This window comes from Balaenoptera musculus, chromosome 1 (assembly GCF_009873245.2).
Source record: "Balaenoptera musculus isolate JJ_BM4_2016_0621 chromosome 1, mBalMus1.pri.v3, whole genome shotgun sequence".
In the NCBI taxonomy this organism is placed as follows: Eukaryota; Metazoa; Chordata; class Mammalia; order Artiodactyla; family Balaenopteridae; genus Balaenoptera; species Balaenoptera musculus.
In genome coordinates, this window is record NC_045785.1 from 123129833 (window position 1) to 123156423 (window position 26591).

At 45.8% G+C, this 26591-nt stretch overlaps 2 protein-coding genes and 1 pseudogene across 3 annotated transcripts in view; 2 read left to right on the plus strand and 1 right to left on the minus strand.

Annotated features, from left to right (window-relative positions):
• GPA33 (glycoprotein A33) overlaps positions 1-2677 on the minus strand; it is a 43824-nt gene extending 41147 nt beyond the window's left edge. The window contains exon 1 of the mRNA XM_036866359.1: positions 2530-2677. Coding sequence (XP_036722254.1) covers positions 2530-2572 — 43 coding nt within the window. The 5' untranslated portion in view covers positions 2573-2677. The remainder of the gene's footprint in view (positions 1-2529) is intronic.
• A 2581-nt stretch (positions 2678-5258) lies between these two features.
• STYXL2 (serine/threonine/tyrosine interacting like 2) overlaps positions 5259-26591 on the plus strand; it is a 32924-nt gene continuing 11591 nt past the window's right edge. Inside the window, exons 1-3 of one of the 2 annotated variants that reach the window (XM_036828789.1) lie at positions 5259-5386; positions 5969-6094; positions 24349-24443. In XM_036828789.1, coding sequence (XP_036684684.1) covers positions 5985-6094; positions 24349-24443 — 205 coding nt within the window. In that variant the 5' untranslated portion in view covers positions 5259-5386; positions 5969-5984. Of the gene's footprint in view, positions 5387-5968; positions 6095-24348; positions 24444-24463; positions 25630-26591 lie in introns of those variants that run through there. The other variant, XM_036828798.1, reaches the window with a different exon arrangement.
• On the plus strand, positions 12493-13178 carry LOC118882670 (annotated as a pseudogene).

Sequence of the window (26591 nt, forward strand, 5' to 3'; positions counted from 1 at the left end):
TTTGGTTTTTTCCCAAGCCCAAATCCCTTCTTTTGATTCATGCATGGGTTTTGGGTTGCAGCCAGACTACAGATGCAAGGGTGTGTACTGGGGTAGGGGAGGAGGCGGGGCAGGGGGGGGAGACTTCTAGGCTCTATAGAAGAGGATCAGAGGTCACTGGCCCAGCCCAGAAAGGGTGGTCATTTCCTTTCAGCCTCCCACCCTCTGGGCTTGAAGCACATCCTTCCGGTCTGAACCTGATGGCTGAGACAGGTCCCTCACGACCGCAGTCATCCCAGACCCCTCACTCCTGTGGTGCCTGCACAAACTACGTGCTCAGTAAAGAGCTGTTTGGATGAAGGAATGAACCAAGTATGCCCTCTAACCTGATGATGAGGGCCCCTCTGCCCCAGTTAGATGGGCCTCCTGGCAGGGCCTTTGAGTTTGACCCAACCCTTCCCCAGCATTGGGCTATTCTCCAGCCAAGGGCTCCAAGGTCATGTTTTGAGAGATGGGGGAGGAGGGGGAGCCTGGGGGCCTAGGAGAACCACCCTGGGCTGGCAGGCCTGCTGGCCTGGGGCTTGCCTGTAGAAGCTGAAAAGTGAGCTCTAACTCAGACCCTCCTCCATTCTGCTTCCCAGGCCTTGGGGCTCCCAAGTTTCCTGGTATAACTCTTCACCTCTTCCTGTAACCAAGCAGGATTCCATGGGGACTTCGCAGGACAGACTCCTCTCCCCATGTCCTCTGCCTGTCTCTTGTTTGTAGAAAAGCTTTCACCTCCCACACCTCCCCTGAGTCACAAAAGTCTGGATCAAGAATTAATGCAAAAATAGCAGTTGGGCCAGGAGAACTGGTAAGAATTTAAATAGTAAATCAGCCATACTGCAGTCACAGAATGTTTAGTTCCTCCCTGAAGTACCTAGATAGCAGTAGCTGATGCACATTTCCTGAGTTGTTTTACAGTTGCTAGAACCCCCAGCAAATGGAAGAAGTTAAGTACTGGATGACCATGAGTATGCAGCCCCCAGACCTATTGGAGCCTGAGGATTGGTGATGTTAACCCCTGTGACACCATCCTGTTACCTCACCATCAACCAATCAGAGAAATGTGCACCAGCTGTTCACATACCCTGTGACTCCCCTCCTTCACCTTGCCTTTAAAAACGCTTCCCTGAAACCTATTGGGGAGTTCGGTTCTTTTGAGCATAAGCCACCTGTTCTCTTTGCATTGCCCTTGCAATAAAACTCTCTCTGCTCCAAACCCCGACATTTCGGTTTGTTTGGCCCCACTGTGCATGGGGCACACGAACTTGGATTCGACAACACGCCCCAGTTTTGCCAGATCCCTGAAGCCCACAAGAATTTCTAATTGCAAGCTGACACAGAGGAAGACAAGTACTGTATAATATCACTTATATGTGGAATCTAAAAAATACAACAAACTAGTGAATAAAACAAAAAAGAAGCAGACGCACAGACATAGAGGACAAACTAGTGGTTACCAGTGGGGAGAAGGAAGAGGGGAGGAGCAAGATTGGAGTAGGAGGAAAAAAAAGGGTTGTTATGGGATTGTATGAAATCATGTGTGTGAAATTTTGCCAGTTGTAAAGCACTACAGAATTTAAAGAATCTTTCATTCAATGAGAAATAATATGTTTAGCTTTAAAATGTGGCTGAATTTTAAAATAAATAAATAAATTGCAAGCTGATGAGATTCTCAGCATGTTCAAATACACTGAATTAAAGATACTCCTAAAATCCCCCCAACCCCCATCTCTCAACTTCCTTGCTCATTCTACTTCCTGTCGGTGCCCAGGACTCTAACGCCAAGACCTCCATCCTAACCCTTAGCACCCTGTGGGTCCTCACACAACGACTTTGCTATTTAGCACTTGATTTGGAGTCTACCATTATATCAGCGAATGTCTGGTTTTTATTTTGTGGGGTTCCCCCATGTTCTGAGTTTTCAATGACCAGAGTATCAAGGGAGCTAAAGGGCTTTGGCCTTTGGAAAGGGTCGTTCTATTTCCAACTGGCTGTTTTTCGAAGGGTTTGAGTCTTCTCTTGGTCTGTAAATGATATTGGGTAAGTTGCAACCTTTCTCTGCCTCAGTTTCCCTATATGTGATAACAGATGTTATCACTCTTATCATTGCCTCTTTCTCTGGTTTTAAGGCAATGATTAAAACCTCAGGTAGTGAACACAAATCCTGGATCCACACATCCTGGCTTTTCTGGGACAACCCTGATTTTAAATATTTTTGTCCCAATTGTCAGATCTTATGTCTGATCTGATGATCTGATTTGGGATCAGAAAATATAGTTTTGAGAGTACTATGAATTCTAGAAATGGGCTGGAATTTTATTTACTAATATGAGAATAAAAAACATTCTGATTCTGGGTGCTGGCCTGGAACCTGCTTTTTGAACGACAGACGTGTCAATCTGCCCAGCAGGAATACAACTGTGTCATTGGAGGCCCTCCCTGGGGGGGCTCTGGGAGACCCTCAGCATTCAGCCCCTGTCTCGCCCACCCCTGGGCACTACTCACCTGCACAGAGCATCCACAGCACAGGCTGCATTTTCCCCTCCATGGTCTTGCGTCCTCCCTGCCCCGAGTCCAGCCTGGGGTGGGGCCCTGACTTTAACCAGTCTGGGCTGACTGGTTAAAGCTACGACGGCCTCTGGCCCAGTCCAGACTTCGATCTCTGTGGTTTCTCCCTTCTTGTCTACCTTTGCCCAGCCTGGCCCCCATGGCCCACCCCTCGGCTGGACTGACAGGTGAGCTCATCTGTGGGACAGGACTCCTGCTCCACCCACTTCACCAAAGGCCCCGCCTTCTCAGTTACCTCCCCTGCCTTCCCTCCACCCAGCAGGTGGGCAAAGTCCTGAGCTTCTCACTATCACGTGGGCTTCGCCTATAAGGGACAGGAAGTTGCCGCCTCGTAATATGAAGGGATATGATCTCAGAGGAAGGGTTTCAAAGCCAATAAAAGAAGGGTGTTAGTCACAATTGCTGAAATACTTCGAGGCATAATACGATCTGTTAATCTACTTCCCTTCCTGGTCTACCTCAGCACCACCCCACCACCACGCTAGAGACACAGTCATGAGGAAGACTGGAAATCTCTACCCCCAGAGAACTACTAATCTGGTCAGGGAGGAAGATAGTATACAAGCAACCAAGATAGAAATACAGTGACCAGTTTGTCTCAGTTTGCTTGGAACTCTCGCAGTTTTAAAACAGAAGGTCCTATGTCCCAGGAATGTCTCCATCCCAGGCAAACTGGGATGGCAAGTCACCCTACTTAAAGAGTGCCAGGGAGAATGACCTGGGAAATGACATAGATAATGAAATTGGGGCAGTGGAGGGGTTCCACCTTAGACCTGGGTGATCAGAACAAAATGAGTATTAGGATTCTCTATTTTACAAACAGGCTTCTAAGTCTCAAAGAAGTTAAATGGGTTCTCCAAGGTCACATAGCTAAGAAGTGGTTTTCTGATTTCTAATCCACCAGGCTAGGGACCCAGATGTCACCCTCTGTGAGTTCCGGGGTGGTGAGTAAGGGTTTAAAGGGTATAAAGAAGACAGAAGCCCTCTGTCCTCTCTCCTCCTATGTGGTCCCCTCTTTATCTGCTGCCTCTCTTAGGTGTGTTGGCCCTCCATCTTTCCTCCACCTCCCACCCACCTTCTTCCCTATGCTGGGGGTCTGTCATCTTAAGCCTTGCCCTGACTGATGCCACCCTTCAGTCCTCTGCCCCATTCCCATCCACTCTCCATCCCTCCCTCCTTCATCTCACCTCTTTCTCATACCACCTTTCATCTTCATGGAACCTTGAAGTCTGGAGGTGAATTGAACTCCCATGTTTACTCAGTTGTGGTCATTCTTCCATTCTTCAACAGACACTCACTGAGGCCCTATTTGACGCCCAGGACAGGGGTTTGGCCATTAGTGATGCCATGTGCCTCCTCAGAGATGCCTTCCTGGACCACTCTATCCAAAGGAGCCCCCATCCCAGCTTTGCCAAGTTTCTGCACACAACCCTGTTTTCTTTCTTCAAAGCTCTAACCACTATATGAAACTAATTTTTGCTACCCCAAAACTTTTTCCATGCCCACCCCTCTGGAATTCCTTCCCCCCATCATATCTGCTGTTGTAATCCAACATGTGCTTTAAAGGGCAGCTCATATATTATCTGTTCTTTCATGAAGCCTTTCCTGACTTCTTCAGCCAGAAGGGCTCTCTCCCGCCTTTGAACTCAAACAGCACTCTGGATCTCTCTTGGGATACTAACTAACTACATTCTGCCTTCTGCTTGAGTTATTTTTGGTCTGTGTCTCATCCCTCCTAATAACTGTGAGCTCACTCATTTATTCAGCCAATTGTTATTGCACCAAGCATTGTTCCACCTAGCTGGGAAGAAGCACCATTTTAAGCCTGTAATTGTGTGTCTTACTAACTTTGATCAAGTATAGAGCCTGATGCATAATAGATATCAGTGGGTATTTGTGAATGGGCAGACAAATGGGTGAATGGATGGATGGAGGAATGGGGTCATTATAGAATGTGTGGGGTGAGGGAGTGAACTACTGGGTTATTGGACTTTGCTTTGATCGTAATGATGGTGGGAATTGGTGTAGTGGAGTAGGGTGGGTTATGAGCACATTTGAAGTTTACGAAGCTCATGGAAAGTTTATATCACCCAGAGTTGCCAGTTGACCATCACCATGGGAGGTGAATGTGGGGCAGGGGTTATGGAAGGGGTGCACAACTGTCCAGTTCAGTATCCAGAGTCATCTCTGTCCAAAGAAATGGAGCCCTGGTCCCAAGAAATGACTACCCTATAGTCTCACCACGATGCTCTCCCAACATCTATCAGAAGACCCTCCCCATTCCATATATCTGGTATTTTTTTTCCAACCCCTTCTGTGCTGACATGGGGTTAAAGTACAATTTATTTTATTCTTCTAGATCTTTGGCTTTAGATTATCTTCAGGAAGCACTTTGAATAGCAGCCCCAGGCTGGAAGGTATGGAGAGAGAGCCCAAATCAAACTTTTTCTTTAGGCCTCTCTGTCTACGAAGAATGAACCTCTCCCAACTCTGCTGTTCAGTGTCAGTGTCCAGAAAATCAGCCAGGAGGGAAAGAGTTAAGTGGGGCCTGCTTTCGGGTCTGGGTCCTGAGCCTGCATTCCTTCCTCCCAGAGATCTGCCAGGCTGTGGGACCAGAGGCTAAATTTAGAAGCTAGCTAGGGTTTCCTGTGAACAGCTGTCCTGCCCCTCAGAGAAGGAACACTGGAGAGGGGAGGTCGGTCCCTGTCACTGGTCGGAGCTTCTGGCCATTTCGTCTGGGTCCCTCAGCCCCTGAGTGGCTGGCCCGTGGTGTGGAGACACAGGCAGATCAGCGGTGAGTGTGCCTCTCCCTTCATTTTGTCCTGCGAGCCCAGGACTTACAAACAAAGGGGCAGCAGCTCTGCCCTGAGCGTCAGGGCCCAGCCATGTCTGGGACCAGCTCCTGGGGATCTCATATTCCTTAATAGGCTGTGGGATGGCGCCTGAGCTAAAGGTAGTGACCTTGGTTAGAGACGCTGAAGAAGGCATCTTCCCAGTAAAGACAAAAGATTGTGTGTGTGTGTGTGTGTGTGTATGAGAGAGAGAGAGAGAGAGAGAGAGGCAAATTTCTGGTTCCCCTCACTGCTTTCTTGCTGGCATCTGTGGAAGGAGCCAAGTTGTCACTTCTTAAATCTTGCGACTCCAAGGTGGGCTGTTTACACGGCCAGCCGGGGTGTGCATCTTGGTGTCCTGATAACAGTAGCTGGATCAAGTCTGACTGGGTTTTCCTCATGAGTGATTTCCCCACCAGGCTATTAACACGTGGTGACTTTCCCATTCCTAGTTCCACTGAGGTGACATCACTGACACACCCTTCCCCCCAACAAAACCTCCAGAATCAGGTTTTCTAACTGCCCTTTTCATGCCAAACCTACAGAGGCTGACAGGCTGTCATGGCAACAAGTGGGGACCCAGAAGAGGAGCAGGTAGTCCCAGGGGAAGAGGATGAAGCCAATGTGAGAGCCGTGCAGGCTCGGTACCTCCGGAGCCCTTCCCCCAGCCAGTAAGTGTGCACTTGCTGAGTTCTGCACCCCTCCAACCACGGCGGGAGTGGGCTAGGGAGCATGACGACAAGTGGGCCCCAGGGAGCCTGCAGCCACCACCTTAAATTCACTCATTCAGCAAACATTGTTGAGTATTTTTTATGTGTCATACTCTCTGGAGGAAGCAAACATGCACACAACCACACTGCAACATGGCATGGTAAGTGCTAGGATTAGCATGCCTAGGGTCTAGTGGTGGGGTGGAGGTGAGTGGGGGGGCGGGCAGGAAAAGGAACACCTGGGCTTGGAATTGTCATAGGAGGCTGCCTGGAGGAGATGATGCTGGACTTGAACCTCAAAGGATGAGTAGGAGTCTGGCAGTTCTCCCTGGATGATAGTGCTTGAGTTCCTAGAACTGAGGTTGGAAACGGGGATGATAGACCACAGATCACAGTTGCTTTACTTTTTCTGTTTTTTGTTTGTTTGTTTGTTTGCGGCATGTGGGTTCTTAGTTCCCCAACCAGGGATCGAACCCATGCACGGAGTCTTAACCACTGGACCAGCAGGGAAGGGTAGACCACAGATCATAGATAAGAGAACGCATCAGGACAGGAAGAGGACCCTAAGACATCAGATCCTAGTACTAAGATGATTTTGTATCTGTGATCAAACTGTGTCTTTCAAACCGGGATTTGTGCATGCCTGGGGGTAAGTGGCAGTGTGCCCAGGGGTAGATGACCACATGCATCTTCCTGGAGGGTCTTTTTTATTTTGTGACAAGTAATTTTAAAGTTTCTTTTACATAAAATCATTGAGGATATATGATGACGTAGAATGAACAATTTGTGTAAAATTTTAAGAAAAATCATAAGGCATCAAAGAAATGCTTAATTGCCTGCTAAAGCAGTAGTGTATGTGCCTATCCTTTTTCTTCTGCCATAAATAATAGTAGGGGATCTGACTTCTAATCTTAGCTCTGTCACCAAATTTATGTGAAGAACCACTTTAATTCTTTTTTTTTTTTTTTTTTTAATTTATTTATTTATTAATTTATTATTTATGGCTGTGTTGGGTCTTCGTTTCTGTGCGAGGGCTTTCTCCAGTTGCGGCAAGCGGGGACCACTCTTCATCGCGGTGCGCGGGCCTCTCACCATCGCGGCCTCTCTTGTTGCGGAGCACAGGCTCCAGACGCGCAGGCTCAGCAGCTGTGGCTCACGGGCCCAGTTGCTCCGCGGCATGTGGGATCTTCCCAGACCAGGGCTCGAACCCGTGTCCCCTGCATTGGCAGGCAGACTCTCAACCACTGCGCCACCAGGGAAGCCCCCACTTTAATTCTTGAGTCTATGCCTCCTTACCTAGAAAAAGGGAAGGAAAGACTCAGAATGTGTCAAGGTAACTTTTCATCAGAGTACCTCTGATTCTGCTTGACTCTCCTTCTCCTCATGTCTCCTGGGATCTTGCTGGCTCCTCCTTCTCAGGGCTCAAACAGGCTTCCCCTTCGGAGTGAAATGGGAGCAAAGGCAGCTGCTCATCACCCAGGGGCCAAGGCACTTTGTCCAAATGGAGCTTGGGGACTTTTACTTTAAAATTGAGCCTTATGTTCTACTTAGAAAAACTGTTAGGATTGAGAGATTTAAAATGTAACCCTTGTCTGTCTACACTCCCAGACAAGGCAGAGGTAGCGTGCGGTGAGTCAGGGTAGGCGATGGCTTCGTGTAGTAGTCAGGGTAATGCCAGCTGTAATAGCAAATGGACATTCCTTTCTCACTCAAACACATTTCAGAACAGGTACCTGAGCAGTGATTCAGGAACTGAGGCTCCTTCTATCTTGTAGATCCTCCATTTTAAGGCCCGACTTCTAAAGTCGCTGTGTTCGTCAGCATCAAGACAAAGTGGGGAAGTGCACGAAGAATCTCTCAGGAGGTTTTTATGGGCCAGGCCTGAAAACGGCCATTCTGCTTCCGCTCGTATTCCATTGGCTGGACCTCAGCAAGGCCATGCTTTCTTGTAAGGGAGGATGGGAAATGAGGTCCATGAGCCCAGGGAAAAGAAGTGGGTTTGTGAACACACAGCAGTCGCAGCCCCAGTAACCCCTCTAGGCAGTTAATATTCGTGTTTCCTTTAATCCCACTCATAGAGCACACTTATTGTCTCCCCAGGGAGACAGCCCCAAATCCCATTTACCAACGGCTGCAAAGTTCAAAGGCTAGGTTCTCTGGAGGGCACGCCTCCTCCCCCTCAGGGCTGAATGCAGCTCCTCAAGGTCTGACCAGGATAACTGCAAAGAAACAAAAACAGAAACAAAAACAGAACTCCCATAGGATAAAAGGAGGCGTGGGAGATAACAGCAGCCATCAGTCCATATAATTAATGAGCCTGTTGAGCGTCTTTGCCCCAGAAGTGGGGAGACCTCCTAGCGGTGACTTTGATGTGACCCTTGGGGTGGATTTCCTTTGTCTGCTGTTCTCTGGAGCTTCCAGCTTCATCCCCTGAGGCTTTTTCCTTGTCTCTTATTCTCCACAGCCACATCTGAAGCGAGGTTGGAGAGGGTGTCTTCCTTGAAGGCTGTATAGCTTTTACAGGCTTGTCCTGCTTATGGAAACTTGGGGGTCCAAGGGCTGTTTTAAGGTTTATACCACCCAAAGGCCTTTTTTTTTTTTTTTTCCCAAAGGCTTTTTAAGTCTCATGGTTTCTTGGAAAATGTGATCTCTTCAAAAACTTAATTGGTTTCTGATCTACAGAGACCAGACAACTCCATGTCCCAGAAACCACATCCATAGTTCTTTCCCATAGATGTAATCTTCAATCCTAATTTATTTCTTTGCTTTCTTGTCTACATGTTTCACTCTCAGCTTAATGACAGGTATCTTGAGAGATTATCTGAAACTTTACATTTGAGAGGGAAGTTCAGGATGCATTTGTAATTTCTAGTATAATTGTTAAAAGTTATTTAGAATGTATAGCCAACCAGCTAATGAGGGGAGGATGCAATCATAAAATATAATCAATCCAAAAGAAGTCAAGAGAGGAGAGAAAAAATAATATAGAAAAAGAATAACAAATAATAAGAAAATAGAAGGATGGAAGATTTAACCCCAAATATATAAGTAATTACATTAAGCATAAATAGACTTACTACTGCAATTAAAAGAAAAAAATTGTCAGACAATTTTTTTACAAGCCTACACACTTTTTACAAGAGATACACCTTAAAAAATAAAGATGTACAAAGGTTAACAAAGGATAGAAAACTTATACTACACTGTTCTGGTTACTATTGCTCGTAACCTCAAAACTTAGTGGCATAAAACAACCATTTTATTATGTTCACAATCTGGAACCTGGACAAGGCACAGTAGTGTGGCTTGTTTGCTTCAAGATGTCTGGGGCCTCAGCTGGAAAGACTTGGAGACTGGGGGTGACTTTAAGGCTGGGGGTGACTCAGCAGCTGGGGACTGGTGTCATAGAGACATCCTCATATACTTGGCACTTCATGTCAGGACCTCAGCTAGGCAACTGGCCTGAACACCTAACATGGTCTTTCCATATGATCTCTCCGTGTGGGCCAGTGTGGGCTTTCTCAGAGCCTGGGAGCTAAATTCCAAGAAAACAGGACAGAAGTGCATTGATTTTCATGATCCAGCCTCAGAAGTCACATGAAGGACCACAAAGGTTCAAAAGGAGGCAACATAGGCTCCACCATTCCACTGAAGAAGTATCAGGGTCACAGAGTAAAGAGAGCATGTGGGATGGGATACATTGTGGCCAACTTTGGAAAGTATCAGCCGCCATAATCACAAACACTAACGGAAAGCAAGCCAGTAAAGTGATTTATTGATATAAGACAAAGAAAACTTTAGGGTAAGCATTACTGGGGACAAAGAGGGATGTTTCCTAATAACTTAAGGTTCAATTCACCATATAATAGATATATTCATTTTAAATTTCTATGATCTGATAAAGTAGCCTCAAAATACATAAAACAAAAAATTGACAGAACTGAAGAAAAAATTAGAATTCACAGTCTTAGTCAAATGTACATTTTTAAAAACACAACCTCAGCAACTGATAAAAAAACTGAGGCAAAAAAAATCATCAAGAATATAAGATATGTAAACAAAACAATAAACAAAGTTAACCTAATTGGCATTTATAGAACATGTACCCAGCAACTGTAGGATATAGATTCTTATCATGTGCACATGGAATTTTTACCAAAAAGATCATGCCCTGGGCCATACATATATCAACAAATTTTTAATGCTTGAAATCATACAAAACGTGTTTTCTGACCTTTGCAGAATTAAGCTAGAAATCACTAAAAACAAAAATATACAATAGAAATTCCAAGAGTTTGCATCCAAGAGAGCAGGACGGAAGTGCATTGATTTTCATGACCTAGCTTTAGAAGTCACGTGAAGGACCACAAAAGTTCAAAAGGAGGCAGCATAGGCTCCACCACTCTATTAGAGAAATATCGAGGTGACACTCTAAAGAGAGCAAGTTGGATGGGATATATTGAGATATATGGATAACAGAAATTCAAATTAAAACCACAATTCAATTCTACTCCATACTCGTCAGACTGCCTAAACTTTGAAGATCAACAAGAGCAAACATTAATGAGGATGTGAAACAATCAGGACTCTCCTGTTCATTGATGGTAGGAGTGTAAATTAGTATAACCATTTGGAAAACTATTTCATAGCATCTAAACACATGCTTGTCCTATGACCCAGCAGGCTCGCTCCTGATACATACTTAACAGAAGTAAGTACATATGTGCACCGGAAGAGAAGTACTAACACTAGAATGTTTTAGCAGCTAACAGTCATTAAGAATATAGAATGTTTAGAGAGAGTGAACGGGAGGTGGAGCCGGGGGAGCTGCTCTTGTACCTCCCCCTGGCCCTTGGCTCAGCTGCTCGAGGGGGGAAGAGTTACCGCCACTCTTCGGCATCAGAACTTACCATGATGGCTGTGACCTAAAATCCTCAGGAAGCCCTGGGGTCATGGCCCAGATGCACCCAGGAGAAGGAGGGCTGTGTGGAGCCCACCACGGTGGTGGTGTCTCCCTCAGGACTTTAGGACCCTCTGTGGACCCTGAAATACTTTCATTCTCAGGACTCAGGGACTCGGCTGGGCCTGCTCCTAATGGTACCCACTGCCTCACAGAGCACTCTAGTCCTAAGTACACACAGCTCCCAAATCCAGCCCACTGGTCAGATCCAAGCCACGGCCCTCCAAGGGGCCCAGGACCCCCTAGGGATGGAGAGGACCCTGATCAGCGTGAGGTATCTTCAGAAGAGTCAGGAGTGGACCAGGAACTCTCCAGAGAGAATGAGGCTGGGTACCAGGAGGATGGGAACCCTTCTTTTCTTTCCATTCCACCTGCTTGTAACTGCCAGGGAACCCCTGGAATCCCTGAAGGGCCTTACTCTGAGGGAGGAGATAGCTCTTCTAGCAACTTTTGCCACCGTTGTACCTCTCCTGCTTTGGGGGAAGACGAAGAGTTGGAAGAGGAATACGATGAGGAGGAACCTCTTAAGTTTCCCAGTGGTTTTTTCACGTGTGCCCAGTGGCGAGAAACCTGCACCCTGGAGACAACGGCACCGCGTTCCAGCCAAGGAGGATACTCGGGAGGGTGGACGCAGCGATCCCAGATCCCCTGGTCGACATCAGCTGGGTCGGAAACGGAGTTAGGCAGATAAGCGCAGAGGACTGGAATTGTGGGGGGCAGAGGAACTGTGTCAGCGTGGACAGGCAGGCTTCTGGTGGCTGATCAACCTGCTGGTATTAGTGGGGGAGTATATGGAAACTTATGGCCATCTCATCTATGCTGCAGGCAGCTGAAAGGCAGTGATCTGGACCTTTTTTGGGTCTGGGTGGGAGTCTGGGCAGGGTGGCTGGGGGTTGGGGCCCAGGTGATGTTCCAGTTTCTGAGCCAAGGGTTTTGCTGTGGGGCAGGGCTATTCACCTGTTTTCTTAGGCTACTGGGTGCTTTTCTGCTCCTGGCTCTGGCCCTTTTGTTGGGCTGTCTGCAGTTGGGCTGGCGGTTTCTGGTAGGACTGAGTGACCAGTTAGGCTGGAGGGGTAAAGCCACCTGGCTCTTCTCTTGGCTGGCTTCTCCCACCTGGCAGCAGTGCCTGATTCTGCTGAGAGAGAGCAGGCCGTGGCAGCAGCTGGTAAGAATAGTTCAGTGGGGTTGGCTGGAGTTGCCTTGGGTCAAGCAGAGGACCAATAGGCAGGGGAATGCACCTGTAGCTAGTGGTCGCTACTGCCAGCCTGAAGAGGAAGTGGCTCACCTGTTGACCATGGCTGGGGTTCCTGAGGATGAGCTAAACCCTTTTCATGTGTTGGGGGTTGAAGTCACAGCATCAGATGTTGAGCTGAAGAAGGCCTATGGACAGCCGGCAGTGATGGTTCATCCTGACAAAAATAATCATCCCCGGGCTGAGGAGACCTTCAAAGTTTTGCGGGCAGCTTGGGACATTGTCAGCAACCCTGAAAGACGGAAGGAATATGAGATGAAGCGAATGGCAGAGAATGAGCTGAGCCGGTCAGTGAGTGAATTTCTGTCCAAGCTGCAGGATGACCTCAAAGAAGCAATGAATACTATGATGTGCAGCCGATGCCAGGGAAAGCATAGGAGGTTTGAAATGGACCGGGAACCTAAGAGTGCCAGATACTGTGCTGAGTAGTATTAGGCTGCATCCTGCTGAGGAAGGAGACTTTTGGGCAGAGTCAAGCATGTTGGACCTCAAGATCACCTACTTTGCTCTGATGGATGGAAAGGTGTATGACATCACAGAGTGGGCGGGATGCCAGCGTGTGGGAATCTCCCCAGATACCCGCAGAGTCCCCTACCACATCTCATTTGGTTCACGGATGCCAGGCACCAGTGGGAGGCAGAGAGCTACCCCAGATGCCCCTCCTGCGGACCTTCAGGATTTCTTGAGCCGGATCTTTCAAGTACCCCCAGGCCAGATGTCCAATGGGAACTTCTTTGCAGCTCCTCAGCCGGGTCCTGGGGCCACTGCAGCCTCCAAGCCCAACAGCACAGTACCCAAGGGAGAAGCCAAACCGAAGTGGTGGGAGAAAGTGAGGAGGCCCTTCCAGCACTGACACCCCCTCTCTTTCCTCAAATCAATGTCAGGGAGTCAAAAGGGCTGTGTACAGCACAGGCTGGAGTTTGATTTATTTTTAAATATTTAAAAAAGGGAAAATTTTAAGCTCAAATTGTTCACTCAGTATTTATAGGAAGCTCTGGAACCACTCTCCCTCTTCTACCAGCACCCGGGAACTGAATCTTGTCTTCTGACAATACCAAAGAAATAGGGGGTGGCTAGAACAAAGAACCTAGGGCCTGGACCTGTGCTGGATGATCTCTGCCATAGTTGTGTGGAAACTGGGCATTTCCCTGGAGTCTGTATGCCTTTGTCTTGTCTTTTGCTACTACAGCAGATGACACTTTCCCCCCTCTTAAAAAAAAAAAGAATATAGAATGTTTAAACAACATGATAAACTGTCCAATTAACAGTAAGCTAGATAAATAAAGTCTGGTATATATATTTGAATACTGCCCTAGGGAATAGGCATTTTATTAAGTGTCTATCACTTCGATGTGATTGAGCTGCTCAGATTATTGGTTGGGGAGGGCAATCAGTGAGTGAGAGCTGGCTGTGAAGGTGCAAGGCGGGTCACTGCAGGGAAGACCAATTCTGCTGGTGTCAGAGTTGCATGTAAAGTGAGCCTGCCAAAGAACCAAAGCATTTATTAATAGAGACTTTCTAACAGCATTCAGTCCTTAGCCCTTCCAGCTGCCAGTTCCCTTCCTAGACAAAGACAGGCTCAACCTGAAAGCCCCACTTACATGCTGAGCTCCCTAAAAGCATGGTCCCACATACAGATCAAATTTTCTCTGGGTTCCCAGTGACTCTTCCTGAATCCTATCGGTTTTGATGTCCTTCTCGGTTTGTGTACAGTATACTCCTTAGCAACTGGTTTTTAGAAGCTAGCCCTTTTCAGAAATTTTTAAGGAAGGCAAACACACAGTAACACTTCATGGACTATCCCTTCCTGCAATTAGCATCATAAAATCTGAGGCATAAACAGCTGCATTGACTTTTGAGTCATCATCCAATCAATCCCACTGCATTACACAGAACCAGGCTTAAGCCAGCCCAGATGATTGAGTCTACAGTATCTCTAAAAATGAAACGATAACCCAAAGGCTGGGAGAAAAAAATCGCAAATCACATATCTGATCAAGAACTCGTATCCAAAATATACATTAAAAAAAAAAAATCTCAAAACCCAATAAAAAAGAAACAACTCAATTTAAAAATGGACAAAAGATTTGAACAGATACTTCACCAAAGAAGATACATGGAAGGCAAATAAACACATGAAAAGATGCTCAAAAGTCTTTGTCATTACGGAAATGCAAATGAAAACCACCGTGAGGTACCATTACATACATACGTATTAGAATATGTAAAATTAAAAACACTGACCATATCAAACATTGGTGAGAATGTGGAGGACTTGGAACAATCCCACTGCTGGTGGGAATGTAAAATGGTACAATCATTTTATAAAAGGTTAGTTTCTTTAATAGTTAAACATACAGCTCCCTAAACACACACCTATATCTATATGATTCAGTCATTCTACTCCTAGGTATTTACCCAAGAGAAATTAAAGCCTATGTCCATACAAAGACTTGTACGTGAATGTTCATAGCAGCTTCATTTGTAATAGCCTGAAACAACCCAAATGTCCATGAACAAGTGAATGGATAAATATACTGTGGTGTATTTACTCACTGGAATACTATTCAGCAGGAAAAAGGAATGAATTATTGATTCATACAACAACATGGATGAATCTCAAAATAATTACGCTCAATGAAAGTAGTCAGACAAAAAAAGAGTATATATGATTCAATTTACAGAAAATTCTAGAAAATGCAAATGAATCTCTGTAGTGACAGAAAGCAGATCAGTGGTTGCCTAAGGAGTACAAGGCAGGGAGTGGGTAGAGGGAGGGCTCACAAAGGGACATGAGGAAACTCTGGGGGGATGATGGCTATCACAATCTTGATTGTGATGATGGTTTCACAGGTGGATACTTATGTCAAACCTTACCAATCTGCATATTTTAAATATGTGCTGCATGTATAACAATTATACCTCAAATAAAGCTGTGGGGTTTTTTAAAGGTATGAAAAGAGAAATAAAACTCTCTTCTAGAAGGCAGTATGGTGATGTGACGTGGGAAGAAGGTAAATGGTGTAATTGAGGCCAAAATTAAGGTCAGCTCTGCTCTCCCACTTACTAGCCATGAGAGCTTACATAAGTTAGTCATAAAATTGGAATACCAGTTTTACCCAGTAGTAGAAATAAAACAATATAAGATAACATATATTATTTATAATATATATTACATAAAATATATAACATACATTATTACAATATAACATATATATAGGCATATTAGGTATTTGATAAATGGTGACTCTCTTCCCTTTTCCTTCCAGAGAAAGATATTTGACGATTTTTTTTCGGTAACTCATCAAGAAATTTTTATTTCACCAGAGTCCCACACACTGTACTTAAAACATCATGTTTCTCTAATTCTGCCACAAGCAAATACTGTATTCTGAGCAACCGATCATTACCCAAGTCTGAACAGTCCTCCCTGTACTTAATAAGTGCCTGAAATTCCATCCTTCTTGTTTTATCTCTTTAGCTAAAGGCTTGAGCCTTTTTAAAATTAAATTATGCACTGAGTCAGCAAATATCCCACCAGCAGACTCTCAGTGCTAGTTTCTTAGGGCTACGGTAGCAAATTAGCACAAATTGAGTGGCTTAAAAACAATAGAAATATATTCTCTCGCAGTTTTGGAGGCCAGAAGTCTGAGATCCAGGTGTTGGCAGGGACACCCTCCCTCCAAAGGCTCCAGGGAAGACTCTGTCCTTGTGTCTCAGCTTCTATTGGCTCTGGGAGTTTCTTGGCTTGTGACGGCATAACACCAACCTCTGCCTCTGTCTTCATGTGGCCATCTCTTCTCTGTTTCCTCTTGTGTCTTTTTGAAGTGACATTTGGCACTGGATTTATGGTCTATCCACTATTATCTCTTCTCAAGGTCCTTGACTTAATTACATCTGCAAATATCCTTTTTCCAAGTAAGCTTGCATTCACAGGTTCTGGGAGACATATCTTTGGCAGGGCCACCATTCAACTCACTATAACTTTAGACCCAGCCCTGGGGCAATATAACTGTACTCTTTTCCGTGGAACCAGGACAGGGCCTTGCAAAAGTCCACCCAGTGCTACAAACAGCCACTGTCAATCAACCAGAGTTAGTCAGGGGATGAAGTGTGTTTGCTGTCCTGGCAGGGAGTCGTAACATTTCCAGCGTCATCTGTAAATCTCATCCTAGGGTGAATTAAGAACCTGAGAAAGGGGTGTAGCCAGTGGATAGCGGTGTCAAGTCTTCATTTTTGCCTGACTTAGGCACTGCCCTCAAACACTTTAAATTCAAACCTAGCTGCTGTGAGTCACTCTCTCTGGAGGAAAACCTGCAGCTAGAGATTCATCCATCTCCCAAGTAGGCAAATTTCCTGAGGTAATTCATGAGTTAACATTAAAATGTAAAACCCCCTATCCAGTGGGGCAACTTAACCTCCATCAGACCTCCCCAGTAACCCAGATGAGCACAGTTTAAAGTGTCGGTGTGCTTGTGATGCAAACCAGCCTCAAGACAGGCCCCCCTCCCTTATAGGAAGCCTCTGCCCCCCAAGCCCTCCCACTCAGCTGGTCTAAAACCTACCTCTGCCTCTTCCCTTCCTCCTCAGCTATGACCAGTTTTCTCTTCCTCTCCAAATAAAGGATCAGACTTCTTCATCCTTCTCTTTTTCTGATTTGAAGAATATTTTTCTGTTTTCCTTTATTTTTTTCCAAGTCAAAAATCCATTTCTTGCTCTGGCTTCAGATCTGAACTTTTCAAGCCTCTGCAGTGTTTTAGAACGCCTTGGTGATCTGGGCAGGCCACCTCTCTTGACAGCATTTCCCCTTCCACCTTCAGCAAAGATCCTTAGCTGTGCTCCGCTTGCCTTTCTTCTCACGAGGTCTGCGTGCCTGGTGGTGGCAGTGGGGCAGGAGATGGGGGCATGGAGCGTCAGGTCTGTGTGTCCTCATTGTGTGTCCTTGGAAAATGGCTCCTCCCACACACCCTTTCTCTTTTATATTTCTTTTTCCGTGAAAATTTTCCTGCCTTGGCTCTTTCACGGAGCCTGCTGGAAGCAGCTTGCTAAAAATCGATTTGCTTTACTGACTTCTCTCCTTCCTTGGAGCCTGAACTTTGCCTGTGTGGTCACTTTTACTGAAGCTCAGAAACCTGTTCCTTTTTTGCAAAAGCCAAATCAAGAAAGACACCCCCATCCTGGGCCTCTGCCTCCATTTCATTTCCAAGGGACTCATTGAAAGGAAGTGATCGGCTGTCGGGGGGGCTGGGTTGAAGGACCCCAATTCCACTCTATTCTGGGTCTTGACAACCTGGCAACTGGTTTAAAGAACTGGCTTTCAAACTTTGCCAACTGCAGTCCACAGTGGGACATACCGTTTACTCAGAGCATACGCATATAGGTATGTGTAAATTTTTAAAAGGTTTCACAAAATTATACCTATCTTTACAATGGATGGTGCTATTCTCTATTCTATTTTTTTTTCTTTTTTTTTTTTTTTGCCAGATGCTAGGCACGACCCATTGATTTTATGATACACTAATGGGTCACAGTCTGCAATTTTGAAAAACACAGGTTTAAAGAAAGCTGCCCCCGTCTCTGCTCTTGGTTAGGAAGTCCATCAAACTCTGCTTTATTGTTTCTCTTCAATTCACCCTCAAGGCTTTTTAGCTGCTGCTTCCTGATCCTATGATGAGGTATATATCGATCCTAGAGCCTTTCTTTCCCTGCCGGTCTTTTTGAACAGCCAGTCCTTTCTGCTTTCCAATCACGGTGTGTCATCACACTCCATCGCAGGCATGCGGGTGGAAGCACAGACACGGTCATAAATCAAAACCTCTAGGGCCACTGTCTCACTGACCTTGCAAATATAAACAGGCCCACTTGCCCAGATCTTACCCTCCTGCCTCCTCTCTTTCTCTGCAATCCTGCTTCTCGGTGGAAAACAAGAGCAGCTTCTCAACGCCGCTGGGACATGGCTGTCCACTCGGGTCCTTTCAGGTCCTATCCCCACACCTTCTATATTAGACTCAGTAAACCATGTCTCTGGCAAAACAGTCTTAGGACTATCAGGTTTACATCTCCTCCTCTCATAACAGGTTAACTCATAAAAGCGCTCAGAATTTACATCCTACCTTCAACACTGGAGGATGCCGAGCTGAGTTTACTGTTGTTCGCATTTTTGCATCAGTAGCCAAAACAGATGCAATGTGGGATTGGGGAGGGCATCTGATCTTAACCCCCCCTCTTTTCTCAATCTTAAAACCTCCAACTTCTCAAAAGTGTACTGGGTGGTCTTCAAATGTGATTTCTCAGATTCACTGACCCATGAGCTGGAGTTCAGTCTTTACCACCAACAAGGAGGAAGGATGTTTCCCCACCATTTTTATTTTCAGATTTTAATTTCATATTCTCTCCCCTAGCAAACTTATAGCCTCAGAGTTTAGGTATATTCAGAACAGGTTATCAGTTCCCGGTATTTGTCATGTGAAACCAAATCCACACAATCTGAAGTCGATGTTGTTTGGGGAAAATGGCAGGATCAAAGGCTCGCAGAAAGACAGAACCAGGTGGGGATCCCAGGGGACACCACCTGCTGACTTCTGGCTCGGGTCTTTCTGCACACCTGACAGGTGAGGACTTCTGTAACTCTTTTCAGTCTGTGCCTGTAACTTCCTCCAATGGAGAGCCCTGGAGGCCTGCAGAGGAATAAAGAAAACTGACCTCTGCGAGAAGTGAGGGGCCATGCCAGGAGGAAGCCCTTATCATCCCCATAGTTACACGAGAGTTCTTGGTTAATTATCCCTTCAGGGTTTTGTTTTGATTCCCCCCGCCAAACCTCATTTTTAAATGACCCTTAAGAAACAAAATAATTATTTTTATTAATAATAGTATAAATAATATTAATTATTAATAAATAAAAGAATAAAACTCCCTTAATATTGTTGAAATGGAAATGTGGCTCACATTTACATAAAATTTAAGGCTCTGACTCTAGTTTTAGGAAATGTTGATATTTTAAAGCCGAGACTGCCCTGAATCCTGGGCCCAGAATATCCCCAGGGTCTGACACTATCCCGACGCTATTGTCTGGGCTTACTTTCATACTGGTATTATTTTGTTGTTACCTCCCAACTGCAACAAAGTGGGGTCTGTCACTGATTATTTCCTAGGTTCTGTATTACTATCAGGGAGAAGAGTGCCTTAGCATTTGCTCAGAATTCACTTGGTATAGTGTTACTGCTGTCATCTACTGCTGCCTAACAAATTACCCCAAAATGTAATGACTTAAGACAATAATTTTATTTTGCTCCCCTTTTTATAGGTAGGAATTTGGACAGGACGGGGCAGCTTGTCTGTGTTTCACGTAGTGTCAGCTGGAGTGGCCCAAGGGGTGAAGGATGACGCTCTAAGAGGCTCACCCACATGGCTGACTGTTGGCTGGGAGCTTGGCAGGGAGTGCTGGCCAACAGCCTTTCCAGCTTGGTGGCCTTGGGGTTGTTGGTGTCATCTGACTTCTAATATGGCAGCTTAGGGCTTCTGAAGAGAGAGCACTGAGAGCCAGAAGCAGGGAGCTGCCCTTAAGGCTCAGGTTCAGACACTGGCTGTGTCACTCCCACCATATTCTATTGTGAGACCAGTCACAGAGACCCCTCAGATTCAAGGGAAGTGGACATAGACCGCTATTCGAGGAGTGTCAAAGATCTGGGGCTACCATAAGAAAAAATTCCTGATTGCCAATATAGGCCTCCGAGATTGTATACATCTTTGCCTCAGAAGGGCAGAGAGAGAGCATGGACAGAACATAGCCAGGACCCTGGATTTGCTCCTGGGTTTGCTACTGGCAGCCCAGTAAAATGATGAGCCAGTAGCAAATACTTGATAAATACTGTTGTGTTGTAATTAGTGTACCTGCCACATTCCCTTAAATGTGGTACTGTACTGAGGACAAATTCAGTCAGTCAGTGAATCAGAAAATATCTATTAAGCAGACATTGAGCTAGGTTCTGGGAACCCAACAGCTCACAAAATACCCTAAAAATCCTAAGACTATTTTGCCACAAATGTGGTTTAATGAGTCTAATAAAGAAGGTGTGGTCTCTGCGTCATAGAGGGTGTAGTCTTGCATAGGAAACAGAATTTATCAAATTATTTCATAAATAAATGTAAAGTTACATCAAATAGAAGTGCCATAAAGGAAAGGTTTATGGTGCAATGAGAGGTGGAGATCAGGGAAGACTTCCCTAAAGAAATGATGATTGAACTAAGATCTGAACGATGGGTGAGGAGGAGGAGAACTGACCATCCAGGCAGCGGAAATGGGCTTCTGCAAAGTGCCTGGGCAAAAGGAAACTTGGTGGGGATGGGAAGCCAAAGAAGACCAGTGTACTGGAAAGGAGTGAGCCCGAGGGAAGCCAGTGCAAGCTGAGGCTGGAGAGTAGAAAGGGGCCAGAGACTGCAGGGCCTTGGAGACCATCAAGTTTGATCCCCAAGGTGATATGTGGACACCTTGCCTGGTACCTAGAATTCTGTCCATTCATCCAGCCATCTATCTATTCGTCCATATACCCATCTGTCCACTCACATTCCACTCAGTCATCAAAACCTGCCTGGTTACTCACCTTCCATATGCTGGAGGTACAGGGATAAATAAGACTACCTAAGCTGTACCTTTACAGAACTTGTGTACACCCCAACCAGGTGTTCTATTCTTTATTACCTTTACCAAGCCACCAGACCTCTAAAAACCTCTCTAGTTCTAGCATCCAAGGATAATATCTCACAAACCTCACCCTTAATTCACCCTCACTCCCCGGTCATGCTTTTGAAAATGCATCTTCTTGTCACAAGGAGTACTTGGGCTAGATTGGGAATGATCTGACACAGCTGCTCTTGGAAATCCCTCAGGAACTACCGATGATGATACAACATTGCACTGACCTGCCTGGGCAGGTCTAGCCATGTCCTGGTTAGAGCCATAGGCTACTCCTTTTTTCTGTCAAAGACATTTCTTTTTTCATAGCCTTGCTGGCTCTGATCACATCATTTTCCCAAGGGGGAAATCTGATGTGGATGCCTACTACAAGGGAATTATTCTGCTGATCAATCAACTAAACTTATCTAATTCCAAGTTAGCTCTATTCAGTTCAGCTGGACTCAGCTCAACTCAACCCAATCCATCCATCCATCCATCTATGCTTTCAACAAGTATTCTTTAAGTACTTTTCTGTCAAAGTCTATGCTGGGCCTGGGGATCCAGCTGGGGTTTCTTCCACCAACCAACTCACCTCCCCTTTCCAATCAGAATGGTATCAGTGTATTGTGTGGAGAGAAGACGGAACTCAGAGCAGGACTGCTCTATTTTTGCAACTTAGCCCCGCCACTTATTTACTGCCTTGGGCAATTTTGTTAACCTCTCTGAGCCACAGTTTCCTCATCTTAAAGCAGGAATAATAATACCTACTTTGTGGGAGTTTTGTCAGGATTAAATTTATAAAAGGCACTCAGAAATGGTATCCAGGGTCTTCCCTGGCGGTCCAGTGGTTAAGACTTTGCCTTCCAATGCAGGGGGTGTGGGTTCGATCCCACAGTCAGGGAGCTAAGACCCCACATGCCTAGTGGCCAAAAAACCAGAACATAAAACAGAAGCAATATTGTAACAAATTCAATAAAGACTTTAAAAATGGTCCACATAAAAAAAAAAAAATCTTTTTAAAAAAATGGTATCCTGGACGTCCCTGGTGGCGCAGTGGTTAAGAATCCTCCTGCCAATGCAGGGGACACGGGTTCGAGCCCTGGTCCGGGAAGATTCCACATGCCGCAGAGCAGCTAAGCCCGTGCGCCACAACTACTGAGCCTGTGCTCTAGAGCCCGCGAGCCACAACTACTGAAGCCCACGTGCCACAACTACTGAAGCCCGCGCACCTAGAGCCCGTGCTCTGCAACAAGAGAAGCCACCGCGATGAGAAGCCCGCGCACCACAGCGAAGAGCAGCCCCTGCTCGCCGCAACTGGAGAAAGCCCGCGCGCGGCAACGAAGACCCAACGCAGCCAAAAATAAATAAAAGAAATAAATTTATAAGAAAAAAAAATGGTATCCATACCCAACACAGTGGATGAACACAGACCAAGGAACATCACTGGGAAATTTCTTAACACTGCAAACCAAAGAAGATTCTACAGGTTTCCACAGAGATAAAATAGGTCAATTACAAGGGTCAGGAAACACATTGGCTTCCGACTTTTTTTTTTTTTTTTTTTTTTTTTTTTTTTAATTTTATAGCTACTTTTATTTTTATTTATTTATTTATTTTTGGCTGTGCTGGGTCTTCGGTTCGTGCGAGGGCTTTCTCCAGTTGCAGCAAGCGGGGGCCACTCTTCATCGCGGTGCGCGGGCCTTTCACCATCGCGGCCCCTCCCGTTGCGGGGCACAGGCTCCAGACGCGCAGGCTCAGCAGCTGTGGCTCACGGGCCCAGCCGCTCCACGGCATGTGGAATCTTCCCAGACCAGGGCTCGAACCCGTGTCCCCTGCATTAGCAGGCAGATTCTCAACCACTGCGCCACCAGGGAAGCCCTGGCTTCCGACTTTTAAAAGCAAAACGATAATGGACAAGTTTCTAGTTCTGGGTATGGCAAACACACCCTCCACCTAGACTCTCCCATGGATTGCCCTTATAAAACCTGGGCAGAAGGATACAGCTGCTGTTTGAGGACTCTGAAAAGTAAACAGTTTCAGGCAGATCGAGGAAGAAAACCAGAATCCAAACTACTACCAAATCAGCAGTGTGTGTATCATGTTTTCCTCTGGAATTTACAACCTTGACTCAGGGCAATGTGACAGTGATGGCAGCAATAGCCTGAGGCGCCTAAGAAATGAAATACTCAGCAATAAGAAGGAACAAATTATTGACTCATGCAATAGAATAGATGACTCTTAGATGCATTTTGCTAAGTGAAATAAGCCAGATCCAAAAGACTACTGTATTATTTCATTTATTTAACCTTCTGGAAAAGGCCATACTATAGGGGAAAAAAACAGATCAGTGATTGCTAGGGGATGAGGTGCAGGGAAGTTTTGACTATAAAACGAATGGGGCATTATGGAATTTTTTGGAAAAAAGAAAATAGTATCCATTAAGTTCTCTTGCCATTTTTTAATCCTCTCTGGACATAAAGGAAAGACTAAGCAAAAAAGACCCAAAGCTCACCACAACACCTGGAAAAGAGGAGAACCCACTGGGGAGAAGGGCACCCACCACTGTAGTATGGTCCTAACCCTTGTTTTTGCCCTTGATTTACCGTGTTCCTCAAAGATCCCTTTGGACACCTCTGCTGAATTCTTTCCGGGAAATTGACATTTACCTAAATTACTCTATTGCATCCCCGGGCTTAGGCTGATCCTGGATTTCTTGTGTTCAAAATCAGGACTGTGCAGTTGAGCACATCTTCATGTTTCCCTCGGTGCTGTGTCAGCCCTTCATCATCAGCAGCGCATGCCCTTTAAGCAGGGAGAAGATACGGGGCATGGAAGGAATGGTGGCAGCCTACCCAGTCCACCGATCCAGCAGAACCCTGGTGGAAGCCCAGTTAGGGACATCCTACAGTACTGGTAACAGAGGAGCAGGGACAAGAAAAGAAAAAGGAGCAGCAGTACATCCAAGGGTAGGAACACACAAAGAAAGTGAAGCCACATCAGTGTGAGTTCTCCCCAGTCTCTTCCCGCCACAACCCAGGCTACCATGTCATTAAACATCAAGGTGCCAACTCTGGTCTAAAAATAAATAGGCGACTAAGCCATAGCATACCCAGCGTTCTGCATTCTTAGGTTCCCTAAACTTAGGATACTAAACCATAGCATACCCAGAATTCTGCATTCTTAGGTTCCCTAAACTTAGGAAGGCATTCCCTTTATCTCATTGTTTTCCACTCGTGGCTATAATCAGATCTAGGTTTCTTATCTAAAAAGATTGCCTCCCATTCAGATGCTGCCCAGAGTCATCTCATGTGAATATCTTCCTCTTTTAGGTACTCAGTGGTCTCAGATGCAGAGACAGAAAGCATTTTCATGGAGCCCATTCACCTCTCCTCAGCTGTTGCAGCTAAACAGATCATCAATGAAGGTGATGCCATCAGACGCAGGGTGGGAGGAGGGAGAGTCCAAGGGTCATCTGGAGACTCTCGGAAGGGGGCCATTGGAAGGTGTCAATGTGCTTCTCACGTGCTTCCCATCACATTAAGAGGAGCGGATCCAAAGAAGGCAGTTCCTCCAACCCCTCCTCATCAACATTCATGGGACAGAGGTGGAAATTATTATGCCTCAGTGTGAACAGTTCTCTAGGCAACAGACAGGGAGGCAGCTCCAATCTGCCCCTAGGGCCCCTCATTCAGTTTTTCAGTTAACCTCAGGGGCCCTGCGATGGCTTATGCTAGAGATGCAGACCTGAGAGCCTGAGAAATGGCTAGGAGCATCCAGAGAGTTCTGTTCAAAGGGATGTCTAGATTTAAATCTGCATTTCCACTAGTGCTTAAAGATGGTTTTTAAACTGAAATATGAATGGGGAGGAGGTAAGGAAAGGTGGGGTGGCAAGAGATGTTAATATTTACACAAAAAAATTTAGAGCAGAAAACGTACTATATTTCATTCAAGGATACTCCTTCCAATTGGATGGATTTTTTTTCCTAATCAATTTTGGGGCAAATAATCTTTCACAGTTTTGTTCCTCTCTCATCCCTTTTCCCTTGGTGTCTCTCTCACTCCTGATGGGTGGGGTGAGATAAGGCAGTCCTGTTAATTACACAGGGCCCACCTGGCCTTTGGGCTTAATCTGGCATCCACAGCTGGTGGCCATGATCACTTCCCTAGTGATGAGAACCAAACATGCTACTCCTTCTCCATGTAACCCCAGGTCTTGCTTAGTCCCTAGGCCCTTTGTGTCCCCACCAGGGTCCCTGAGGACATCTGGATCTCCTGAGCAATGAGATGTTTTAAAATACCTCATGAGCAGTGAGATATTTTACCTGATGTTGCTTGTTGATCTGGGAACCCTAGGAGGCCCCATCTTCTCAAGTAACTACTTTTTTCTGTTTTCTTTTATCACCCTACCTGGGGTCACTGTTACCTTGCTCCAAGCCAGGCCAAGCTGTCTTGATCCCAGTCTAGTTCTTTCTAAATTGCTCCCAGCACCACCCTAACTCTGGAAGTTCTTTTTCCCTCCTGTGTGGTTGGGAATTTCCCTAACCTTCCATCTTGCATCACCCTCGCATTGTGCTTCACTCTCTGGACATCTCTCCAGGCTTTGGCTCTTGATAAGTAAAAGTCCAGGTTTAGGGGTTGTGAGAAAACCGTGTCCTCTCTTGGAAAGCTTCGCTTTCAGGTCTATGGGGTGCTAGGGACTTTCAGCATTTATACTGTGACCTGAAGCTGAGCAATGCCTTTTTTTTATCCTAAGCCTTTCTAGGCATTAAGCCCAAGTTTCATTAGTCTGAGTGGCTGAAGGATGGTGGAGGAAGAAAAAAAGAATAAATTACAGAAAAAAGGGAAATGCACCAAGTGATACTTCAAAACATTGCCCTACTCAGTAGTGATTAGAGGGGTAAAAATGGATGTCGAAGAACCCTCCAATTTCAGGAAAGTCTGCATATGCCACACATCTGACAGAGTGCAAAGGAGAAATGTCTGGGCTTTACTCTCTTCTGATGAAGCCTCAGCGAGTAGAAATAAATGGGAGGAATTGATGCGGCTGAAGTGTGGAGCAGAGAGCTAGGGAAAGTAGGAGCTCCCAGTGGGGATAAGGGGCTGGGACATTTGTTTTTAAATTGGAAGGGGAAGAAATCAAAACAATAACCTGCTATATAAATAGCCGAGGAAGACATTGCTGTATATTTTAATGAGGCAGTGGGGAGTTTTGTGGGGTTTTTTTCCATGTAGTAGAGGAAAGATATCTAAGTAGGGGAGGGAAAGAGAGGGGCTTTTACATTTGCCGTGTAAGACCCCAGGAGAGCCAAGAGTGGTGGAGAAAATAGGAACGCTTCATCTATTTTTAAGCAAAATAGAGCACTGGGATTGCAGAGGTTTTCTTCTTCCTGCTTTTGAAACGGATATCAAAGAACATTTAGAGCTGAGACCTGTGCAGGGATGTGGGTGCACATCAGGTGGTTTAGACGAGGGTGGAGAGGAGAGGGAAGCTCTAGGGAAATGACGTCGTCAGCCCTGGGCAGAACCCAGGACTCCTGGATCCGCAGACTTGAGCAGCCCGGCTTACAGACAC